The sequence below is a fragment of the Girardinichthys multiradiatus genome, chromosome 17 (genome assembly GCF_021462225.1).
Source record: "Girardinichthys multiradiatus isolate DD_20200921_A chromosome 17, DD_fGirMul_XY1, whole genome shotgun sequence".
In the NCBI taxonomy this organism is placed as follows: domain Eukaryota; kingdom Metazoa; phylum Chordata; class Actinopteri; order Cyprinodontiformes; family Goodeidae; genus Girardinichthys; species Girardinichthys multiradiatus.
In genome coordinates, this window is record NC_061809.1 from 19,635,758 (window position 1) to 19,651,388 (window position 15,631).

The 15,631-nt window shown below is 37.0% G+C and overlaps 1 protein-coding gene across 4 annotated transcripts in view; it reads left to right on the forward strand.

Moving 5' to 3' along the window:
- LOC124882862 (voltage-dependent calcium channel subunit alpha-2/delta-1-like) overlaps positions 1 to 15,631 on the forward strand; it is a 158,068-nt gene that overhangs the window by 31,988 nt on the left and 110,449 nt on the right. For 2 of the 4 annotated variants that reach the window (XM_047389466.1, XM_047389467.1), the window contains exons 2-4: positions 3,752 to 3,833; positions 6,493 to 6,609; positions 6,698 to 6,760. In XM_047389466.1, coding sequence (XP_047245422.1) covers positions 3,752 to 3,833; positions 6,493 to 6,609; positions 6,698 to 6,760 — 262 coding nt within the window. The remainder of the gene's footprint in view (positions 1 to 3,751; positions 3,834 to 6,492; positions 6,610 to 6,697; positions 6,761 to 15,631) is intronic. The other 2 variants (XM_047389468.1, XM_047389469.1) reach the window with 1 other exon arrangement.

Below are 15,631 nucleotides of genomic sequence, written 5' to 3' on the forward strand. Positions count from 1 at the left end.
AGGGTTGACTCCCTTGGTTACTTGTCTAACCTCATCACCCCCCCCCCCCTCTAATTTTCCTTGCCAGAATAGGCTAGGAAAGCCATGTTTAAATATTTGCTGCTCCAAATATTGGTTTGGCCCATTTCTTTGTTAAAAAGTACTTTTTGGTCTTTCTTTGGAGGCTACTTACTGCTTTAAGAAACATGGTATATTTTCCTTTACCTTCACTTTGTTTGTATTACTTTGTAATATAGCAATTCTACTCTTTTACTAAAAGGATTAAGAGAATTTGTTTGGTTTACTTGCTTTTTAGTACTTCAGAGATTTTCCAGCAAACTGAAAGTTCCACAAATATGTCAGTATTTGTATTTGTATTCCTTTGTATTTGTATTCCTTGAACTTTTCACATTTTGTCTTTTAATGGAATGAAAATTCTGTATGTTTTCAAAATGTTTTACAAATCATAATCTGAAAAGTGACATGCATTTATTTTCCACCCCTAGAAGATCATCTCTGTATAACTCTAGCAGCTTTGTGAAGGCCTCAGAGGTTTAAGTGTATTTGTGAATAGTTAGCATCACTATCCAGTAAAACATAATGATGGCAGCATCATGCAACAGAAATTATTTTTTTCAGGAGGCACAGGGGAAGTAGTCAAAGTTTAGGGGAAGATGGATGAAGCTAAATACAGGGCAGTCCTAGAAGAAAACCTATTAGTTTAAACAGACCTAAAACTTGGATGAAGGTTCACCATCCAGTAGAGCTACAACCCTAAACTTATTTTAACAGAGTTCTATGTTTGCATGGTTTAGATCAAAGAATATTGATGTTAGAAAGCCACAGTCAAATTTTAGACTTGAAAATTGATGTACACAGATGCTGTCAAGTTTTTAGATATGCAAAGCTGGCATTCCAAAGACTTGCAGCTATAATTGAAGTTAAAGGCAGTCAAGGAGGCTGATTGCAAATGGACAACCCACACTTAAAAGATTTTTGTCAAAACGTTTGAAAGGCAATATCATTCTACTATACAGAGATGTGTTTTTTAGGGTTGGACTGCTGCGTATAATCGGGTTGAAATACAAAGAAGTTGCTTGGAACATGCCAAAATCTGAATAAGATGTATGGAAACTTTTTCAAGGCACTACACTGGATATTACTGACTTTAACCAGTGTTCTTGAACATGTATTAACGTTTTAATTCAGGAATAGCCTGTTTAATTTACAGTTGCATCTTCATCAGTGCACCAAGGACACAGTTGTGACAAACAAAACTGCATGATTTTCTGGTAAAATTAGATGGGGAAAAAAAGCTCAGTATGCAGCAGTGTAAAATGGTCAGGAAACCTTGTCTAAACTCTAAAGTCATATTCATGCTGACATTAACTCTAAAATATAAACCTACAGATCTGGTTTGATTGGGACTACTAAATTTTCTGTAAACCTCTGGTATAGGTCAGTGAGAAGTGTGGTGCAGAAGTTTGAAAAGTGCAATGTGTTAACATTAGATACATTCTATATTTACCGTGGGCCACTCGCAGCTGTCTCTTGGCAGGCTAAATATAATATGCGGCTGCTATGTAACACATTTCCACTGGTCATATTACTTTGTATTTTTTCTTTTTGATTTGAGTGGTCACATCTCAAAACATAAAATGCATTTTCATAAATGTAGATACTGATGAAGTGTTCAACAAGAATAATTTAATGTGGAAATTGATATCAAAAGTACTATAAACATATCTTATGAAGCAAACTTTTTTCAGAATATTGCATTTTGGGAGAGATGTACAAAGAGCTGTTTGTCAGTGTTTCAATTATAATAGGATAGCAGGTTTAAATAAGCATACCTTTCATAGTTTTATTTCTTTTTCCTCACATTCTTCTCAATATTGTATGTGAATGCACAGCAATAGTATCTCCCTGCCTGACGTCGTTTTTTCCCAATAATCATATAGTGCAATCTAGTGTTTGGAGTAATTACTGTAACTAGTTTCTCTTGGTCTTTTTTTATAAGCAAAACTATCTTGGTTTGATATGCATTACTTGATTGTTATTTTCTATATATTTTCTACATGATGCAGTACAAAAACTGTTAGCAAGGGTAATTTGTGCTCATGTGTGCATACAGTGCCTTGTAATAGTTTTTACTCCCCTTTAAGTCTTTCATATTTTGTCATGTTGCAGCCACAAACGTCATTGTATTTTATTGGACTTTCATTTCATGATACACCAACATAAATTAGTGAATTATTCTGATGTGGACAGGACAGCAAATTGTATATGGATACATGATTTTCATTTATTCATAAATAAAATCTAGAGCAACCAACTGCCTCCCGAAATCAATGAATTAGTGAATACAGTAGAGTACTATAGTCTCTATAAAACCAGCTTTTCTGTCAAGGTTGAAGAGTTTTACAGTTTTAGAGTTGTATTCTAAAATCTTTTGAGATGGGCCTGTAGTTGTGGCCATAACAAATCTAGCTTTAATGGAAGAGTGGTGAGAAGAAAACCATTGTTGACGGCGTCTAAATAAAGAAGATACTGAAAGAAAACCTATCAGACGCTGCAAAAGAATTGAGGCTGGGGCAGAGGTTTACCTTCCCACAGAAAAACAACCTTAAACATACCGGAAAAGCTAATTCATACAAGAAAAGGTAAATTCATTTGAATGTGTTGGAATTGCCAAGTACAAATGCATACAGAATCCAACTGAGAATCTGTGGCAAGGCTTCAAAATTGATTTTCATGAAATCTTTGCATCATATCTGTGTGTATCAAAGCTATTTTGCAAAGACAAATTGGGAAAAAATGTCAGTTTCTCGATGTGCAAACCTGAGACATTGCCCAAAAGACTTGCAGCCATAATTGCAGCAAAGGCTGATTCTATAAAGTACTGACTTAGAGGACTGAAAACAAATGCAAGCCACAGTTTTCAGATTATTTGTAACAAATAAAAAAAATGAAAAATTCCCTTCATCGTCATTTTCCTTCTATTCCACAGCTATAGACCACTTTGTGTTGGTCAGTCACATAGACCAAAAATAGATTGAAGTTTGTGGTTGTTACATAAGAAAATGTGAAGTTCAATAGTTAGATATACTTTTGCAGGGCATTGTAGCTATCTCACCTAAAGAGTAGAGAGATTCACCACTGTTTTGAAAGCACTGATGCTGCACACACTTGTGCACAAACATGCATAACCATAACTAAACTGGATGTCAGTGACTCTATAAGGAGCTGCTGTCCTCAAAATCATCTGCTAAAGTGCAGTGGAGAAATATGATTTACAGCTGTTTAGATGTTCTCCTAACAGTTTACATATGGTAATAGACAAAGGCTTCACGTGGCTTCACGTGGTCGCATAATGCCACTGGTTGAGCTGTTTTGGAATATCGCAATGGGATTACATTTAACTCAAAGATTTCTCAGATATGTTCTAACTTTTCTCTTGTGTGCAAAAAAACAAATTATAATTTTTTCATATGTCTCTTTTTATTTATCATGGGGAAAATGCATTAACTGGCGTCTTAACCCAGAGGTCATTGCTGTCTTGTTTTAAAAACCATGAAAACTCTTGCTCTAGCTTTACACAGCTCATGGGAGGTAAAGCAATAAACTGAACACGCTTGACTAAACATTAATATTTCATGCTTCCCTTCCCTGAGTCTGTATGGATATTTTACCAAGTTGGTTTACTTGGTAATGTAGGTGGTTTTCCAACTGAATGAGACAAACCGCTGTTTGTTTTGCTCTCTCTTTGCAGCATAAAGGATTGGGTGGACCATATTCAAAAAGACATGATTGCATTAACAGACAAAGCCACTGGGTTGCAGGACCTAATACAGGTAAGAGGCTTTTTTTTATGTCATCCTAGAGCAAATAGTAAAATGAAATTGGTTTTATGGTGAATGATGAGCACCATCACATGTGTCTGTGTGACCTAGGTTCGATCCCAACTCTGGTCAGCTGCTAAATTGACCTTACTTTGCTTTGCAAAGTATTCCTTAAATTTTTGTACATTTTGTATTGCTACAACCTAAAACTCAAATGTATTTAATTAGGATTTTATGTGACAGACCAACACAAAGTGCATCATTGTGAAATGAAAGCAAAATGATACATTGTTTTCGAATTTTATTTTTCTAAAAAACAAAATCTATAAACTGCATTTATACTGTATTTAGAGTCTTTTTATAGCCGTACATAAAACCCGGTGTAACCAATTGCAATCATAAATCACCTAATTAGCAACCAGAACCAACCTTCAAATAATCATGTACAGTTATGCACTCAATACTTGGTCGGGAATCCTTTTGCAGAAATGACTGCTTCAATGCGGCGTGGCATGGAGGCAATCAGCCTGTGGCACTGCTGAGGTCTTATGGAGGCCCGGGATGCTTCGATAGCGGCCTTTAGCTCATCCAGAGTGTTGGGTCTTGAGTCTCTCAACGTTCTCTTCACAATATCCCACAGATTCTCTATGGGGTTCAGGTCAGGAGAGTTGGCAGGCCAATTGAGCACAGTGATACCATGGTCAGTAAACCATTTACCAGTGGTTTTGGCACTGTGAGCAGGTGCCAGGTCGTGCTGAAAAATGAAATCTTCATCTCCATAAAGCTTTTCAGCAGATGGAAGCATGAAGTGCTCCAAAATCTCCTGATAGCTAGCTGCATTGACCCTGCCCTTGATAAAACACAGTGGACCAACACCAGCAGCTGACACGGCACCCCAGACCATCACTGACTGTGGGTACTTGACACTGGACTTCTGGCATTTTGGCATTTCCTTCTCCCCAGTCTTCCTCCAGACTCTGGCACCTTGATTTCCGAATGACATGCAGAATTTGCTTTCATCCGAAAAAAGTACTTTGGACCACTGAGCAACAGTCCAGTGCTGCTTCTCTGTAGCCCAGGTCAGGCGCTTCTGCCGCTGTTTCTGGTTCAAAAGTGGCTTGACCTGGGGAATGCGGCACCTGTAGCCCATTTCCTGCACACGCCTGTGCAGGTGGCTCTGGATGTTTCTACTCCAGGCTCAGTCCACTGCTTCCGCAGGTCCCCCAAGGTCTGGAATCGGCCCTTCTCCACAATCTTCCTCAGGGTCCGGTCACCTCTTCTCGTTGTGCAGCATTTTCTGCCACACTTTTTCCTTCCCACAGACTTCCCACTGAGGTGCCTTGATACAGCACTCTGGGAACAGCCTATTCGTTCAGAAATTTATTTCTGTGTCTTACCCTCTTGCTTGAGGGTGTCAATAGTGGCCTTCTGGACAGCAGTCAGGTCAGCAGTCTTACCCATGATTGGGGTTTTGAGTGATGAACCAGGCTGGGAGTTTTAAAGGCCTCAGGAATCTTTTGCAGGTGTTTAGAGTTAACTCGTTGATTCAGATGATTAGGTTCATAGCTCGTTTAGAGACCCTTTTAATGATATGCTAATTTTGTGAGATAGGAATTTTGGGTTTTCATGAGCTGTATGCCAAAATCATCCGTATTAAGACAATAAAAGACCTGAAATATTTCAGTTAGTGTACAATGAATCTAAAATATATGAATGTTAAATTTTCATCATTACATTATGGAAAATAATGAACTTTATCACAATATGCAAATGTTTTGAGAAGGACCTGTATATTAGAATGACACATTCAAAATACAGACCTAAACCCCATTGAGAATCTGTAGAAAGTCTGAGCTTAAGCTATTTTCCAAAGGGGAATGGGCAAAATTTTCAAATTCTAAATGTGTAAGGCAAAAAATTTTCAGAGGGGTATGAAAACTTTTGTACACCACAGAGTGGTGTCAGCATACTTGCTAAAAAACAGAACATTTCTGTAAATCGCATCAACAGACTATGAATAGTAGCTCCTTATTATGTAGTACGACATTTCATTCAGCTTGCACAAAATGCACACAAATAGGATCAGAAACAAAGGTTTTCAAGTGATGGCTAAAACTAAATGCTCTCGGACTGCTCGGAGGCTGAAATCAGTCAACTTTGAAGCGTCACAAAAATCAGTAGTGAACATGATTATGTTCGTGGTATGACTAAATCAGCTGGATGCAAGAAGCATGGAGACAAATGCATGAATGTGCCTCAGTTCTGTGATTTGAATGCAGGACAGTAGAATGCCTTCCGGCTACTAAATAATTGGATGTTTGGCATATTTACATCTTGTTCCTTTGGCAAGAACATATTCAGAATTGTAGGAAATAGTTTGGTTATGTGACCTAACAATATAATTTTATCAACATAGGGGTAGTTTTACTGTATTTTGGTGAGTGTGGTCAGTTTAAAAGAAAAATACCACCTAATCAGAATAGTGCCCTTGAATTTGTACAGCTTTGAAAATTGTAGATTTGGAAGAATACATGATTGAAAATGTCAAAACTACTATAAGGATCCTTATTTTACCTCCAGCTGGAAGAAAATAGTTTTTTTATTCTTTCTGTTTTTGTACAAATTTCATCTCATCTCTGATCCAGGCCTGTCACTCTTGTGATTGTTTTAGATATATGATAAACACAAAACCCACTTCAGCGTGGAATCCAACAATGCCCGGAAACTGGTGGCAACGGCTGCAGGAAACATAGAGAAACTGCTGGCCAAGCGCTCCGAAGCCCTAAAGGTGAGATCTCCTCCAGCTTTTGCAATGCTGTAACTTTGAGGAAGCCTTTTAAGAACCGTGCTCACTCAAGTCTTTGTAACCCATGTAGGGTGTAATCTCTCCATTGTTTGTGCTATCAAGTATCTCTCCTAGTATGGTGGCAGAAATCGAGGTAAAAAGGCAAACAAAATCTGTTTTTCTCCACTTCAATTCAGAAGAGACAGTGGAACGTAGCCACTGCTTCAAGCCATGTACTGATCCAACATTATCAGAAATCTTTCAGATAAATTACTTTTAAGTTGCCACTCTTGTTTGCTATGCAAAAAAGGCTATCTATATGTAATGATTTTTGCTGCTTCATCTTGTCACAAATGTTATCACTGAGATTTTGTCAAATTTCATTGAATGTTTATTATTGTTCCATCTGGAGTCTCATTTTTTTTTCTTATATCCAATCAATCCCACATGTTGGCTTGGACTATATTTTCCTGAACACAAAACAAAAAATTGCTAAACCCCTTTAGAGAGCAATCATTATTTCAAATAAACTCAATTTTTTTTGTTTCACCCATCAGCAGATAACGATTTTTTGTGCTTGTATAAATCATAGAAAAACATTTTAATTTAGTCACATTTTTAGAATATCTTTTGAAAAAAATATTTTGTGGTGGTCAGCAAAATGTCAAAAACTTTGCATATTCTTCATTGGCTCTAATAGTTGTAATAAGTTCTCACGTGAGACCAAAACAATGGCAAATGCAAAATGAAAGTAAGAGAAAATAGAATCTGCAATGATAAACTAGTCAGGAAATTCTGCTACTTACACTTTTTATCACCATCTACAAATCTGACTTTTTTTTCTTCTTCATATGAATGAAAGGTTTGTGTTAAGGCTGCAGCTAACAATTAGTAATCAAGTATTCTATTGGTTATTCTGATGAATAATCCAGTAATCTGACAAAGAAATTTGCACATTCTGTAGTTTTCTCTTTTAAGTACTTAAGCTTATTTTATGAGGTACAGAAATAAATGAAAGACAAAATGCAAGTAATCAAAAATTTCACATTTTACTGCTTAAAATGCAATATCATCGCATCTCTTTAATGTACGCATGAACATTTGTAGCAAACACAAGTGGTATCCTTATGCAGATATGTGTTTTAAGGAATTCTTTCATCATTAAAATAAGACTTTCTTTCTTTTTTACATCCAGTGCTCTGTTTTCTTTTCAGTGAAATTTCAAGCAATCCCCCAATTTCTGTCATGTTCTTGGCACCTCTTTTTGCCCCTTGCGGTTTCCCTCTATAGCTAATAACCACAGTTGGCATCCACGTATCTGCAGCGTAGGCTGTCGTTGTGGGAATGAGAGCGTTGTACAACACAAATAACCATCCAGCCGGAAGACAGTGTGTTAAATAGTTAAACAGAATTTAACAAAGAATAGATGCAGATAATTTCCCTCGGGTGAATTTTAGTAATCCAGTTTCTCGAATTACTCAAAGAACCGTTTTTGTGTTAAACTGGTGAACTTTATGTTAATGTCTACCCTAAAGATGCCATCACAAATGTGATTTGCAAAGTGAATGCAGATAATGTTTTCAGATTTTTTTTAAATTGTTTTTTATTCATCGTGTTTTGACTCCCACTCCTCTACCACTGAGATTAATTTACAGGCAGCTACGCTGTCAATCTTTCCATAATCTAACATGTTATTCATTCATTCATTCATTCATTCATTCAAACAATTTTATACAGTATATAATATACCTGTAATCAAATTTAAGATACCATTTTGTCTGCTGCTGCCATCAAGCTCAGAAAGTAGTTTTTACATAAAACGAATTCCCTGAACGAAGACACAGCAAAGCATCAGCATACCAGAATCATCACTGTGACTTTTAGTTCAGTGCAAGTACAATAACAAATGGCAGGAGGCTAAATTGATGCACAACCTTTCACTGCTCATGAGGTTAACCATATAATATTAATAATTTAGACTTTATTTGATCTCAAAATTGAGAAATTATCCTCTGCATTTAACCCATCCCTTGGGGAGCTGCCACTGTGCAGCATTCAGGGGTCTTGCTCAGGGACACAGAGTGGGCAGGCTGTGGGATTTGAATCAATGTCTTGTGTCCAGGAGGCAAATGCCCTGCTTTTTAACCACTAGGCCATCATTCCCCCATATCAGGACAACTAAATTTGGATCTTGGGACACTCCCAGTCTTGATCAATTTGACTCAGAGTGCCAGAAATATCCAATTAAAGTCTAACAGCCTGTTGCCATAGTCACAGTCTCATCAAATGCCAAATCAATCCTGCTAAGGATCCCAAGAACTGCCTAGGGAGGAGGGACAATTTAGTTGCCGGTGTTGTGTTGCACCTTGGGAGAGGAACATCATGCTGTGATCTCAGGGCTGTAAAACTGGGGTGTTGAACTACAGGATTGGTAATTAGATTTTATTTGATTCATCTGCTGTGTATTTCAGCTGTTATAAAGAAGAGAGATCACAATGCTTTTCTCCTGTTGAAATTTGGTCATTTATTAGTATCAAGGGAAAATAACCAGCACTGGCATTTATTTCTTTCATAATGCTGATTTCTCTCTTTTTGGAGCTTGAGCTCCTCTCCCTCTTTGTTTAAAGTAGAAGGGATCAGGGCTCAACATGAACTGAACACAGCTTTCTCCCTGAAAGAAATGTTGTTACCTGATATGTAAGCAAAATGGGTACAAAATAGTCCCTTGTGTACCCTCTGTCTCTCCAGACGGCACACAAAAGATAAGAGGCCTATTGACGACAGTCATTCAAGATGTTGGTCTTTTAGTACACAGCTCAAAAGGTTGTTCACAAAGGGCTTTTTGAAACACAAAAACCAATACTCTTACTAACTCAGGTAAAACAAAACAAAGTTGATATTTTGTACAGTATTCTAGATTGTATTTTGCAAAAGGAGTATTCATATGACATTTTTGTGAGATCAGTATTTATTGCATTTGTCTAGAAACTGTAAATTTCTACATTGGAGTTTACATAGGTTGGGGAAAGGCCTCATACAGACACCATTAACATGTTCACCATAATAATCAGAAGTTATTAGTAGACATTACATGTCATAAATTGTTCTTTATTAAATAAATAGGTAATAAATAACAATGATCAAAATCAGTGCTACTAAACTTAATAAACAATGAATTAATGACCTGTGTGTTGCAGTTTTTAGGGTGTACAGTACAGACCAAAAGTTTGGACACACCTTCTCATTCAAATACTTTTCTTTATTTTCATGACTATGAATATTGTAGCTTCACACTGAAGGCATCAAAACTATGAATTAACACACGTGGAATTATATACTAAACAAAAAAGTGTGAAACAACTGAAAATATGTCTTATATTCTAGGTTCTTCAAAGTAGCCACCTTTTGCTTTGATTGCTGCTCCGCACTCTTGGCATTCTGTTGATGAGCTTCAAGAGGTAGTCACCTGAAATGGTTTTCACTTCACAGGTGTGCCCTGTCAGGTTTAACAAGTGGGATTTCAAGCCTTATAAATGGGGTTGAGCCCATCAGTTGTGTTGTGCAGGAGGTGGATGCAGTACACAGCTGATAGTCCTGCTGAATAGACTGTTAGAATTTGTATTATGGCAAGAAAAAAGCAGCTGAGTAAAGAAAAACGAGTGGCCATCATTACTTTCAGAAATGAAGGTCAGTCAGTCCGAACAATTGGGAAAACTTTGAAAGTGTCCCCAAGTGCAGTCGCAAAAACCATCAAGTGCTACAAAGAAGCTGGCTCGCATGAGGACCGCCCCAGGAAAGGAAGACCAAGAGTTACCTCTGCTGCGGACGATAAGTTCATCTGAGTCACCAGCCTCAGAAATTGCAGGTTAACAGCAGCTCAGATTAGAGAACAGGTCAATGCCACACAGAGTTCTAGCAGCAGACACATCTCTAGAACAACTGTTAAGAGAAGACTGTGTGAATCAGGCCTTCATGGTAAAATGGCTGCTAGGAAACCACTGCTAAGGACAGGCAACAAGCAGAAGAGACTTGTTTGGGCTAAAGAACACAAGGAATGGACATTAGACCAGTGGAAATCTGTGCTTTGGTCTGATGAGTCCAAGTTTGAGATCTTTGGTTCCAACCACCGTGTCTTTGTGCGGTGCAGAAGAGGTGAACGGATGGACTCTACATGCCTGGTTCGCACCGTGAAGCATGGAGGAGGAGGTGTGATGGTGTGGGGGTGCTTTGCTGGTGACACTGTTGGGGATTTATTCAAAATTGAAGGCATACTGAACCAGCATGGCTACCACAGCATCTTGCAGCGGCATGCTATTCCATCTGGTTTGGGTTTAGTTGGACCATCATCTATTTTTCAACAGGACAATGACCCCCAACACACCTCCAGACTGTGTAAGGGCTATTTGACCAAGAAGGAGAGCAATGGGTTGCTGCGCCAGATGACCTGGTCTCCACAGTCACCAGACCTGAACCCCATCGAGATGGTTTGGGGTGAGCTGGACTGCAGAGTGAAGGCAAAATGGCCAACAAGTGCTAAGCATCTCTGGGAACTCCTTCAAGACTGTTGGAAAACCATTTCAGGTGACTACCTCTTGAAGCTCATCAACACAATGCCAAGAGTGTGCAGAGCACTAATCAAAGCAAAAGGTGGGTACTTTGAAGAACCTAGAATATAAGACATATTTTCAGTTGTTTGTTCAGTATATAATTCCACATGTGTTAATTCATAGTTTTGATGCCTTCAGTGTGAATCTACAATATTCAGTCATGAAAATAAAGAAAACTCTACGAATGAGAAGGTGTGTCCAAACTTTTGGTCTGTACTGTATATGTGATTCTCTAAAATGGTTGTCATCATGTGGTCAAAATAATCTTGTAACAAGGTGGGTACTATGGCTAGAACAAGAAAATGAGTTATAAGATTGTGCATCTGAAGAACAGTATGCCAGACCAGGTGTTCTGTACTGTTGGTTTTTGAACATACCTGGCCCAAACAAAAATGGATCTTTGGAAAAGTGGGATATCTAGTCCTGTTTTATAAGTTGTAGTTAACATACAAGATTCTGTCTAAACAGCACTAATACCACTCAATAAAAAAATCTAGAAAGATAAATCCTAATTCTTTAAAATAAATCAGATCAAGGCACATTAATCTGAAGTCCAGAATGTTTACGTCTCATTCTAATTCATGTGCTTAGTGTTAATGCTTTACAATGCCCAGCACGTTTTGTTTATCAGAATCATTTGAGACTATATTCCTAAACTGATGAAGAAAAAAGAGGTAACTTTCCTTGTCCTTTGTGGGTTTTTCTTTGTAACTTCTGAAGAAGGAACCCAGTCAACTCTTGTTCATGAATAGTAACTTCCAGGTTATTTCATTTTGGTCACTTTTGTTTCTCAATTCCATTAATAGTTAGAGTTGTCTAGCTACTAAGAGAATGTTCTCCAGGGATTGCATTGTTGAAAATGAAGCAAACATTTGTGAAAGATCCTTTTAGCAAACTAAAGCCTGCAATGGCTTCCTGAAATGGACTTTTTTCTTTCCTCCATGAAGATAGTTGAAGCCATTTGTTCCTGGAGCAGAAGCAGGGCGAAGTCTCATTGGTTCCCCAGTCAAGGATAGCTGGAGCTAAATAGAGCAGGAGAGGGAAGGTGTGTTGGAGAGGGTTGGTTGTGAATGCAATTCCTTTTGATTCTGCAGGTTAGAGGTATGACTAATTATGAAGAAAGTACTTCCCCAATTAAAATCCACATTTTAGAAAGTATTGTTAACCTTGCACACTTAGGCTATGAATGCCTGTGTATTGTCACTTGGATGATTTTTATTGGGAATTTATTTGTGATAAATTAACACAAGGTGCTCCTTAATTGTAGTGGATGGAAAAAGATACATGCTTTTCAAATTTTTTAAATAAAAAATCTGACAACTGCAGCAGCCATTTTTATTCAGCCCCCTTTACTCGGATGGCCTGAAGTTGTGCTTTTGTTTTCCTCTTTAGTCATTTTTTTTTTTTTTTTGTCATATTTTAAAATACAAGTTATGTGAGCCCAGTAGTTTGATCAGATACAACAAGCAGTTACATTAAACACTGGCAAGATTAACATATGGGTAACGCAGGGAGTGTGGAAAACAAATTAGAATTTTACTTGTATAAATAATTTTTTGCTTTGTCGAGTAATGCTTTTAAGAATGATTGATTGATAATTAATGTATGTAAACTTGCTGCAGCACTAACAAAAGTTGCATGACCTTATAAATTAGCAGCTAGACTGGTGAATGTGTCTTAATTTAATGAATAGCACTGCATGTCTGGCTATCAAGCACGTATCATCCTACGCACAGTATTTGTAAATGGGGTAGGTGCAGGAAAAAATATGACTTTCAGCAAGTATGCTGTTAAAACTGTGGTTGCTGATTTAACCTGTGGACGTGAATGAACCCAACTGTTTGTGTTCTGGTTTAAAGTTTAAAATGGGAAATTTATAAGTTTGAAGTATCGAAAAGTTGTTAAGTCATTTAGTAGTAAATGTGTAGAATTTAAGACAAAACTTTAATAGAAAAGCAGTCTATATATTGTAACGTCCTCTACGTTTAGTGAACAAAGTATAAAAGTTATTTTGTTTTCCTGGGTCCTGCATTTAACCATGTTGCAACACCATTTTTTATAATGATCTTGAATAGATGCCATATTTAGTTGCAGTCTTTTACTAAATGGCATAAAGATTCATTTTAAAATGACTTTTACATTTTTTCTGTGACATTTCACTTTTAACAAAACAGTTTTAAATTCAAATCTTGGTTTGACAAAGTTTTTACACTATACACAAGAACACGTCTGAATAAGAACAGTTAATAAGGATCTGTGTAATACCAGGTCTGTTAAAATACTTTTTGCTTATGATTTCTATACACGTTAGCCAAAATGTTGCTGGTGTTTTTAAGCATGCAACTTAAAAAAAAAAAATATAACATTTCACAGGAATGAACTGCTTAGATTCTAATTTGTTGAGCTTATTGGGACTTCCAAAAAACACAAATGTAAGAGTTTGACAGCAGTTTCAATCCTATTTATGTTGTTAATCTGTCTCTATAACTAAGCCTTTTACATCTTATGACACTATGGCATCCTCCTAGCCCAGTTCAATCATGACTCTTTCCATCACCTGCAGCTGTGCATTGCAGGCTACATTATGATTAAAAATAAGCAGAGAAGACACCGACTCGCTGGTGGCATTTTCTTTACAGTAGGCCAGCTCTCTCGCCCCCAGGCTAAGCTTTAAAAAGTAAGCATCTGCTTGTGTGTTCCCTGGGCTTTTGTAAGCTGACAATTGTCAGTAAGCACAATTCCAGAATGATGGCAGCTGTCATTAACTCAATCAGGGGTCTACTTGGATTTGTTAGTCAAACTGCCCATTCTGTCACCTCAGTTTAATCACTAGGTTTGACTGCACTAAGATTCAGTCTTTCAAATGTGGGCAACTGTGGCCATTTCAATTTTGTTTATATCATTCTCAAAGTGGTTCTGATTTTTATCTTGTTCTTGTACAAACTGAAATCTCCAAGTCCTTCAAGGTGCAATCTTTGCAGTGACCTCAAACATTTACAAATTAGCACCTTTCTACTCAATTAAGATGGCAGAATTAAGAATTAGTTGAAATATTGACTTCCTATGAAATGTTAGGAAACAAAACAGTAATTTTATTATCAACCAATTCTTTTGTTTGATTTTCCAAAATCATAATATTTCTTCCTTTTGCCTGAGAATGTAGCCCAACTGGATAAATACCATTGGAAACTTGTGAAGACATGGTTATTTTAAGAAGGCTTAGATTGCTGTAATGCCATAAATCGTTTTGTTCCACTGATTATTGAGAAAGCTATAAATAATTTTGGCATAATTTTTTTAAATAAAGTATAAATAAAAAAACAGAATTATTATTTTAAATTGATACTTATTTTTGTATTGTTTTATCTTTTGAGAGAGGCATGTTTCATTTCTTATCAGAAACAACCTTCTTGGTAGAAAGAAATTACATTTGAATAATTAGGGGCTTAACTAATTGTGTGTCATGGGAACTGAAGTTTGTTCTTCATTTTTTCAGTATTGTTGATATTGATATTATTTTCTGAATTAATACTAAAACATCTTATGTCATGCAGGTAACTGTAAATAACCAGGTTATACATGAAAAAAAAAATGTGATTACACTGCATTAGTCAAAAAGCAAATATTTAGAACATTCTCTTGCTTCATCACATTCCTAGTTTCCAATTTGTCTCCATGACCCAGACTTTCTTCCTTTTCGATGGTCTGCCATTACATAAATCTCTCACAGCTCGATGTAGGTGTGATTAATAGTGTATGAACTCGCATCACACAGACCTGACGAACAGACGCCCTTTTTATTACAATTACTCAGCCTCCTTTTTTTAACCTGGCTTCACCTCTAACTCATCTGGCTCTGTTCTCATCAATTATTGAATGGTTCTTCTTAACCAATGGCCTTTGATGGATCCAGTGGTAATGTCCCTGTGTGGAATAGGTCATCATTCTTTCCACTGTGACTCAGAGATCTCTAAATTTGGTTGTACATTATGAAAATTCAGGAGTTTTTTATTTCAAAGGAGTATTGTTACTTAATTTTGGGCTTAGATCATCCCAATACATGTTCATTCTCTAGAACTTGCATGGTGTTGTGACAATGCTAAATTGTAGTTTGAGCCAGTTTTGATGATCTGGACTAATACCCTGTCTGTTCTTTATATTAAATCTGAGGTTCTTCTGGATGCCTATAAAAGCACAATTGACTACAGTCTCTGCTTAAGACACACTGATAATGTAGAAGGTGTTATATTTCACGTTTATATATTTATGTATGTGTGTATAATGCCCCCACAGGCTTGTACAGTAGGCACTAGGCATGATGGGTGGTTCACTTCACCTGCCTCTTTTTGTACCCTGATGCGCCCATCATTGGAACAGGGTAAATATGGACTCATCAGACCATATGACCTTCTTCCATT